Source organism: Sphaerodactylus townsendi, linkage group LG05, assembly GCF_021028975.2.
Source record: "Sphaerodactylus townsendi isolate TG3544 linkage group LG05, MPM_Stown_v2.3, whole genome shotgun sequence".
In the NCBI taxonomy this organism is placed as follows: domain Eukaryota; kingdom Metazoa; phylum Chordata; class Lepidosauria; order Squamata; family Sphaerodactylidae; genus Sphaerodactylus; species Sphaerodactylus townsendi.
The window spans coordinates 73,795,091-73,804,576 of record NC_059429.1 but is presented as its reverse complement, the minus strand read 5'-3'; the positions used below and the strand labels follow the sequence as shown (position 1 = coordinate 73,804,576).

Sequence of the window (9,486 nt, the reverse complement as noted above, 5' to 3'; positions counted from 1 at the left end):
TTCCTTTTGTACCAATAAAACCGAAACTATCTTCTTTCAGGAACTAGAAAAACAAACTTTTGTAACAAGCAAGTATTCAACTTGACCACTTTGTCTTTTGACTGTGGCCCAGAGATACTGCCGTAGAGAAGTTCAGAAATAGGATTTGTATTCTACTCATGTTCCAACCAGTTACTAATTCAATGGTAAGCTTATTTGGCAGGGCCTGCCTAACTTTCACATCTGGTATCTAAGTTTTTAAAGAAGCACTTTTATTGAAGAAAGGTAACCAGATGGGCTTTAGAAAGTAAAGAGTTAGTTTTTTGTGAAACTAGTGAAAAAGTAAAGCCTTCCAGTGACAGTGAGGGATTGCTAATAGCTTGATGTGATGTAATGTCATTCTGTTCCATTTCCCCTCAACCTTTTAAGCTGGCTTTGCTAAGATTCAGCAGTTCTCTGATTATCTTATCTAAGTCTAAAGAGAACTTGATGGGAGTGCAAAAATAGTCAGAAAAGGTGCCTTAAAGTCAAACCTGGCCTCCACAACTGTACAGGAATGAAAGCATGGTGGATATTTCTCTTATCCCACTTCAGTCTTTCTTCGTGGCAGCCCTGTTTAAAAGAGGTTTAATTCTAGTCACTCTCCCTCAGAATTAGTATTAGGAAGGAGAGGAAGCTACTATGCCTTGCCTCATTGAAAGGCAGAAACAACTGTGACCAAATACCCCTCTTCTTCCTGTGGAATGCTCCGCTGTGGGCATGGATCTTCAGGAGCAGACCTTCAAGTGGAGCGTTCCACAGGAAGAAGCTGGGTATTTGGCCACAATTGAGCATCCATCTTTCAGTGAGACAAGGTATAGTTAAGTAATATTTCTTCCTTCCTGCAGTTCTAAACACCCTTTAAGCCCCATGGAACTGACTTCAATTAGACCAGGGGTAGGGAACCTGCGGCTCTCCAGATGTTCAGGAACTACAATTCCCATCAGCCTCTGTCAGCATGGCCAATTGGCCATGCTGGTAGGGGCTGATGGGAATTGTAGTTCCTGAACATCTGGAGAGCCGCAGGTTCCCTACCCCTGAATTAGACTGTGAGCAGACCTCCTTTGGATCTCGCTGTAAATGCTCATGTCAGTCAGCTATGATCACTGACCTGATGTATTGGCCCCTCTGGCCTCTGTCATTGCTAACCCCTATTTTACATGTCCTCAGGCCAACCCCTGACAGGTATATAAAACCTGCCATGTTGAAGTTGGTGGATGTACCAGTGATGTCAAATATTATATTGCTAGTTTTAAGGACTGATTGATCTGACTGAAGCTGTGACAAGGCCTTTGAGATTGAGAAGGCCACTACCTGCAAAGTAGATCCTTGCCACTCCTGGCTGAAGGAAATCTTGCCAGAAGGAAGTAAGGACACCACTTGCCAATACTATTAATACATGTTTTCAATTTTTTATACAGCAGCTGAAAGAGGCAGTAAGTAGACCTGACCTAAGCTGACTCTAGGGAAAAAACACCCTGGCTATACAGTATATGTAGTCAGTTATAACCCATCTTTCAAATGCCTCTTTTCTTGGCAAGTTGATTGAGTGGATGGTGAGAGGCCAACTTCAACAATACCTAAGTGATACTTCTGCCTTTGATGCTTTCTGTTTCACGCCTAATTTTGGGACTGTGAAAAAACTTTATTTTTTTTGAGGATGCTTGTAATATACAAACAGAAAAGGAAAAATGTATCCATTTTAATTCTTGCTTCATCTACAGCCTGATGTTGTTCACACTACATTTTGTTGGGGTGTTTAGAAAATCAGGGAGTGGCATGCCAGTGCCTTTTTTTTTTTGTCTGACTAAATGTGAACTCACCTCTTTTGAATCCTAACTAGGAGAGTTCCTCAATTATTTATACTTATGCTTTTTAACATTTGTCTGGATGCTGTGTAAGATCATCTGTAGCTTTGTTCTAGATATCATTATCTGTGTTTGCGGTTAAGTGGCAGAGAGTGAACAAATTGAAAATGAATTTAGGTAAGGCAGGGATGCTGATGTTTTGGAAAAGATGGGTCTATGAAATTTTGATGGGGTCTATTTTTCTGGCAAATAATATGAAGAGTTTGGGGGCTTGCAGAGAGGCAGCCCCATCCAAACTGGATGAAGCAGACTGTGGCACCTCTTCCATATCGGCTTGCAGAGTGAAAAAGCCTCCCGTCACTAAGAAGTCTCTGTGGACCTCAGTAGACTTGCACCACCTTTTCAGTGGCTTAAGTCTGAAGTATGGGCTGCTGGTGTAATGCTGGGAAAGGTCAGAAGGGAGTTGACACTGGCCATGCCCCCAACCTGCCCTCGCCACATTGTGACGCTAGTGTGGCATCCAGTGACATGTCCCAGCACCAGGGAGGTGCATGGCCGCTGCACACCAGTGGAATCACTCCTCTGCTGAGGCAAGTACCCTGGGGAGGGCAAATCTGCCGTGGATGTGTACTGTTTCCACAAGTGGATTCAGCTTCCCCCTTTGGACGGGGCTCTTAGCCTTGCTGTGGGAGAAGCAGGTTAGTTTAATTGTCCAGTGCTTTTTTTGGATTGTGTACTTACAGAGTTGGCTGATGCAGCCACACTGTCATCTATCTATGCTGGATCACTGTAATCCAGTGTATATGTGGCTGCTTTTAAAAGTTTCCGTTAAATGCAGAGCTGCATGTCTTTTGACAAGGAAAACCATTTTGAACATACAATGACCAGCACTAATTATTACCATTAAAGCCCTACATCACCTAGTATCCACATCTCTGAAAGACTACATATCTTTCTGAGCTTATGTACCAATTAAATTCCTGCCAACAGATCCTGGTATGTCCTCTGGGACACGCATAGGCCATTTGGTCATAACACTTATTTTGTGGAATGGCCTGCTTGTGGTGGTGGGTGATAGAATACAAGGACTGCCTCTCTGCCTGTAAAGTAGTCTTTCCCATAGGTGCGTATTTTATGGGCAAGATGTTTCTACCATAGATGTTTTCAACAACTACTAATAACGTTGGGGTGTTGTGTGGTTTCCGGGCTGCATGGCCGTGTTCTCTGAAGATGCCAGCCACAGATGCAGGCAAAACGTCAGGAGAAAATGCTACTAGAACACGGCCACACAGCCCGGAAACCACACAACACCCCAGTGATTCCAGCCGTGAAAGCCTTTGACAATACTAATGTTTATACTGGTTTAATTTTTATTCATGATACTGATACGCCAGTTGACTTTAAGCTGCCATGCATCTTTTATGAAAAAGGTGGGACGTAAATATTTTAATAAACCATAGATTAGTTTTAAAGGTCATTTTGATAACGATTAGGCTTTTCTCAGGGAAACATGGGACACATCTTTGAAACAACAGCTTTTTATCTTTTCCTTTTATTTTACTAGTTCCTTTCTTTCTTTGCTGCTTGTAATACCTTTAATCCTCTTATTGCTACTTGTTCACAATGTTCTTTTTCCTAACTGATGTTTGGGGAGTTTCAGCTACAAAGAACTGTTATGGGGAAGGATCAAACACCGCAACCTAATCTACCCCTTTTGTCTGAAATGATGCCATGAGGACCAATGCCAACCCTGGTGATACTGTATCCTTTCTGTGCTTGCAGTTCATACCATAACAAAGGTTACCATGGCTGTTCTCCTGGTGCAAACAAGTAGCACAACACTTGCAGAAGCCCTTGGAATCAGTCATTTTATAAACAGCACTCATAATAGTTGTTATATATAGTTAATCTTGAAGCCAACAGTTTTGGCACTCGAACAAGTCACATCTTAGCCTCGTAGCCTGAATAATCAGCAAGGAGAGCACCTTTAATCATGCTATAGAAAAAACAAAGCAAAAATTAACTCTTCACAAGGATTTGAAGCTCTGTTCTCTCCCCCCCCCCCCCACTAGTTCTTATTTTCTGTTCTGTTCTTATGTCAGAATTTCTATTGATAAAGCAGAGGTTCTGGGACTAGTACCTTGAGTAAACCACCTGTGTGCTAAGGGCCAGTTGACCATATGTGTAATAGTTGCTAAAAGCAGCAGGAGGGAGGGAAAGTTAACTCTACTTAATTGGAACCTCTCCAATTGATTTCAACACAGGGAAGGAAAAAGATTGGTATGGGTATTGTGCTTCAAAACAGCGGAGGGTGGGGTGGGAACAGCATATCAGTAGAGTTAAAACCTCTTTCACCCATGGCAGCTTAATTAGGCATCTAGGAGTTTAGATATGGTCTAGTTTGGCACTAAGGAAACTGAAAACTGTTGCCATTAGATAGCTGCTGAATTTATTTGGAAAACAATCTTCAACATTATACAGATTGATGAGAAATATGAAAGTCTAGAGCTGGAGAGAAAACATGTTTTCTTAGCAATAAAACTTCAGTTTTAATGCTGAGAAAGTCTAATGTTTGTAGAAACATTTGCTTGAAATGTCAGGATCCTTCATAAACAAATAACTATGCATTTGTTGGAAGAAAAACTGAAGCTAATAAGATCTCTTATCAAATCAGACATTTACCCAGGCAGAGGAAGAGAAAAATCTTATAATTCCTTGTAAAAGATGGAAGGTCAGTTTGAGGAAAGGTTGTACAAACACTGGCATAGATCTTACCATTCCACTAAGGAAAGCTGAGTCCATGAAAATTCCTCTCATGTCAGAGTTACTTGAATTGGAGAAGAGGTTCTTATGCTGAAGGATCTTTCTTCAACCTTAAAGCAGGTACCACCCAATTAAACTTTGGCATTTTAGTATCTATTTAACATTCATTTGATTTCCCTCTCAGCTTGTCTTTTCAACCACAAAGGTCAATTTATTTGTTTTTATTTTGAAAGCAAATTGGGAAACAGTTTACAAAACATGAAAATGTTTTCAAACCAGGTTCATCTTTGGTTACTTGCTGTAGATCCAGTAAAACATACCACTTCTGTAGTTCAGAAAAAAGTCAAGACAAAGTAAATCAACATAATCAATATTTGCTTTCTTTACACTTTTCATAAATATTTGCAGTATTAGAAAAAGTTGTTTTGAAAAGATTCTCTTGTGGCAGTGTTAAATTATGCACAGGCTACACACTTCTTCCTAAGCTTTAATGACAAGGTATAGCTATTTACAGACTGCAAATATTAAGACATAAAATTCCTTCATAAATACGAAAATAGATCTTGTGAAGATCTTTAAACCTTAATCAAATATTTGGCTGCCCCAAAGGTTATTTTTGCATAGAAATGTAGTGACATGCAGTATAAACAGCAGCATTAAGTGCAAAGAGGAATTATTCAAGTGTCTGTAGTTAAACTGGCAAGAACTACCAGTGTTCGTGGACAAAATACAGCAACAAAGAATAAACCTACCGTACCCCTCTCTTTTGCTGGGGCAGCAATTTAGACATACATTTATTCACACAGTCTTCTTTCACTGATCAGCCACAGGTATAGCTTCTAACACATTTAATAACCAGTATCAAAAGAATGAGTGAATTAAAACAGACCAGGTATCTTAGAAATGTTTGCAGGTAGCTTATAAAAAGCAAAATGCATCTTTGTCAGCAAATCAAACACATGATAAAAGCAAAAAAAACCCCCCTCCTCACTATGCGATATGATGGGCTGGTTTCATTCTGCATGCAGTACAGTTAATGGCCAGCATCTGCTTTGCAATACTGGAGAGAAACATACCAGAGTTCTTAGCATGGTTCCCAAGAGGGCAGTATACAGTTTTAACCATACAGTTTTAACCACTCCATGACCAAGGAATTTGCTTTCACTTGAACTCTATAATGCCAACCATTTTTATTACATAGAGGACTGGGAAGACTTCATACTTTCTGTATGAGGATAAGGGATTCAAGCCTTCTACCATCATACATATAAATACAGAAGCATAATTAGAACACTTGTTCAAACCAAGGGTGTGCCACTTGTTCTCACCCTGCCAGAACAGTGAGAGCGTAAGTAAAGCTACAGAGCTAAGAGAGTCCACAGGGCAAACAATTAAGTGTGGACCTTTTTCCATAGTCTGTAAAACATACTTCAATGCTCATGTCTCTCACAGTCCATTAGACAACCCAGAAGGAACATCTGTTTAATGAGCAAGGTGATACAAATTCCAAAATGATCATCAATCATCTTATATGGCAATTCCGTTATTTACCAACTGACCACTTTCATTTTCTAAATCAAAAAGATGTGTATGGATAGCAGTTGTACAAATCCTCTCTGGTCCACCCTGAAGAGGCAACAGATTTAAAAATCAGACTTTTATGGACTGTTTTAAATATATGGAGTCATTCATCCCAGAGAAGTTCTGGAAGAACTGCCTGAAATTGGCCAATCGCATGTAAGCTCTTTACCAGAAAGTTGCTATCTGTTAATCAACATGCCAAAGGTCTTTCTGAAGTCCCCAAATTATTGCTTGCTACTTTGAAGGCATTCACCTTAACTTTTTGTGAACATCAGGAGGCAGTTGTTTTGTATCTCCTCCCTGCAGGGGAGTTCTCACTATCCTGCTGTATTAAAACTATGGAATAGAGTCTAGACTTGGACTCCATTGCCAATCTAAACACTCAGAAAAGAAAGAGTTCATACAGAATGTTTACATTGCATTATTTGTGCAGCCAAACAGAATCAAACCTATCTCTTCAGAACACCAGGTACTCATAAAAATTACAAAAATGTAAAAATAGACTAATATGCGTGTGCAGCTGCAGTAGGGCTGGGGTCTGTATCTTTAACTCAAGTAAACAGGTGTGCTCAAAGTGACTAACAGACCAACTGAAGATGCACTCACAGCTGTAATTTTAGGGAAACATCTTTGCCTTACTTTAAGCTCTTCTTTTGTTCAAAATGTAAATGGTTACATGACTCATTCATTCTCCATCAAAGAAGGTGCTGACTGGTGGTGCCAGGAAAATATAGTCGGATTTTGTGTTTTGCAAGGAAACTGCCACAGCATAAGCAGTAAATTTCCCAAGTGGACAAGGAATGCCTAAAGCAAGAGTGAACTGTTCACTTCCAGGATTTAAAGTTGTATGGGAAGAGGTAGAAAGCTTAGATATTACAGCCCAATCTGAGCTTCTTTTAGGGACACAAGGGAGCTTAGTATTTTACATGCTATGAACTTGTTACATCCAAGAAACAACAAACTGCCTTTGCGCCCTGAAACTGCTAACTTCAAGCCTGTTAGATCCCAAATCAGAAGACATTTATAGTTGCTCAGCAAATACAAGGGACAGAGTGAAAGTTATAAATATTTAAGAGGGGAAGTTTCTGGCAAGTTTGATTCCTTCAACAGAAGAAAAAGCACACAGGCGTCCATTCACACACAGAAAAATGGCTTCTAAGCCAGGGCAGACCAAGGATTCCATCATCTTTCCCAGGAATTATCACCCTCACATTGTCCCATACATCCCAGAGATGTGGTTCACCCCTTCTGCCCACAATTACTTCCTGAGGTAAGCTGAGGAATCATTCTGTCATACATACTTTCACACATATAGTCTCTCTCCAACTAAATTATTTGTAATCTCCAAACTAGTTGCTACAACTTGCTAGAGCGTTTCTACATTGGTTTTAGCTTTTAAGGTATTGGGAGGAGTGTGTCCTTCTGGCTGGATTTTTAAATGTCACATTTTGACTATTCACTTACTGCTGCTGGTATATTTGATGATGGCGAAGAAACTCGATTTGATATGTCACTGTCTACTACCTCAAACAGAGATGCCTCTCGGCCTGGTTGGGAGGAAGAGTTAGCACGTAATTGTTTGGAAGACTCCAGCCTAGGCATGTTCCTTTGGGTTTCATCTTCCACCTCCATAGCTTCAGAGGTTATGCAGCTCAAGAATGCCTGTGAGGGTTTATCTTCTGAATGGGCTACGTTCTGCACCAAAATACCCTCCACATTCTGGGAGTCTTGTAGAATTTGCCCTGTGGTCTTTCTGAATTCTGGCTCCTCAACTATATTTTTCCCAGGATAGAACCCATTTTCATCCTGGGGCTCTAGTCCATCAGAGCAGTCCATCTCTTCTTCATACACAGAAGCAGGAGACTCCAGCCTATGAAATTTGGCCTGAAAAGGAGGGATTTCAGACACTCCATATTTACTGCTGCTCAATAACTTCTGGCGCACCTCAGCTCCCAGCTGGCTTGGATCACACCTGCCAATTGTTGAAGACAGATCCCCAAATGTGCTATATTCTTTGTGCACAAGTTCAGGAGAGACAGGAAGTGATCTACAACGTCTCCAAGGGAAGAAAGGGGGTTCCTGCCAATCAGTGCTGAAGGTCTGCCTGAGCTGTGGCTGGCTCATCTTCAGGTATCCCCTTGCCTCTTGGGAGTGCAAGTCAAATACAAGTGATATCACAGATTTGCTTGGCATGTCAAAAAATTTGACTTTCCCCCCTTTCAGGTCCTCCCTAGCATTGAAAGGGTTGACTTTGCGGCTTCCCCCTTTAGTTGGCGTGTAGTAGGGATCCTGGACATTTATCTTGTGACAAGGCTTACGGGAGAAGATGTCTGATTGACTGCGTGATAACCAAATGTTACGCCGTGGTCGTGGTGACTTGGGAGGAATCTTGTCATCCAGTGAACTCAGCCTTTTAACTCCTTGTCCTCTCTCTAAAATTCCTAAATGGGAGAAGATTTTTAAAAAATCAGATTTAAAGCCAAGGGTAGGGTTAATAACTATGCTGGAATCATACAATCACCAATGAACATGTGACATTCTTACTTTAAAACTTTCCACAAACATATGCGCTTGGGATATGCAAAAACTAGCTTGTGGAATCCACTATCAGAAGTGCCTCTCAGTCCCCAAATCTACTTTTTCAGAGTATACAGAAAATGAGGCATCTAGTATGATAGAAGTACCTACACATTATTTATATGTCCAATCTTCCCCAAACTTGTTTTGTCTCTACTTGCTTGTGCCAACCCAAATCTTAATCTAAGATGCAAAGTTTTCCAGTTTTGAGATTCAGTATAAAAGGCCCATTGAGAGGAATGCAGTTAATGACACATGTTATATTCTGTCTTCCAAGTCTTCTGCATGCCTCTTATTCCGTCCCCCCCCACACAGTTCCATGTGCGCTACCAGATTATTCCCAAGAGCATATGTTTAGAAGGACACTTACAATTCAATAAATCTATAGTACAAACCTATAGTACTATAAGGCAGATGCTTTCAACATGTGAGGTTTCTCTAGAGTAAAAACACCCATATGTTGTGAAAGGTAAGGACAAAGCAGCAATACTTCCCTGTGGAAGTGAAGGAGTTACATTCCACACCAGCCTTGAAATAGCACATTGTCCTGTGCAGAAACTAGGAGAGACAGCAGTTGGGCTTTGGGGAAAAATCTGTTAAATACATTTAAATAAGGCATCACAAAACAAAGTAAATACAAACAAATAATTAAGGATTAATGGAAAGCAGGCATCCAGCCAAATTTCTATCTTAACGTTTAGAAATAATATATATGCTATAGTTTCTATTCTGGTCTCCC

At 40.5% G+C, this 9,486-nt stretch overlaps 1 protein-coding gene across 2 annotated transcripts in view; it reads right to left on the bottom strand.

Annotated features, from left to right (window-relative positions):
• Window positions 1-4,252: 4,252 nt before the first annotated feature.
• Window positions 4,253-9,486, bottom strand: part of TESK2 (testis associated actin remodelling kinase 2) — an 80,001-nt gene continuing 74,767 nt past the window's right edge. For both annotated transcript variants that reach the window (XM_048497076.1, XM_048497077.1), the window contains one exon: window positions 4,253-8,611. In XM_048497076.1, the coding sequence (XP_048353033.1) occupies window positions 7,623-8,611 (989 nt within the window). In that variant the 3' untranslated portion in view covers window positions 4,253-7,622. The remainder of the gene's footprint in view (window positions 8,612-9,486) is intronic.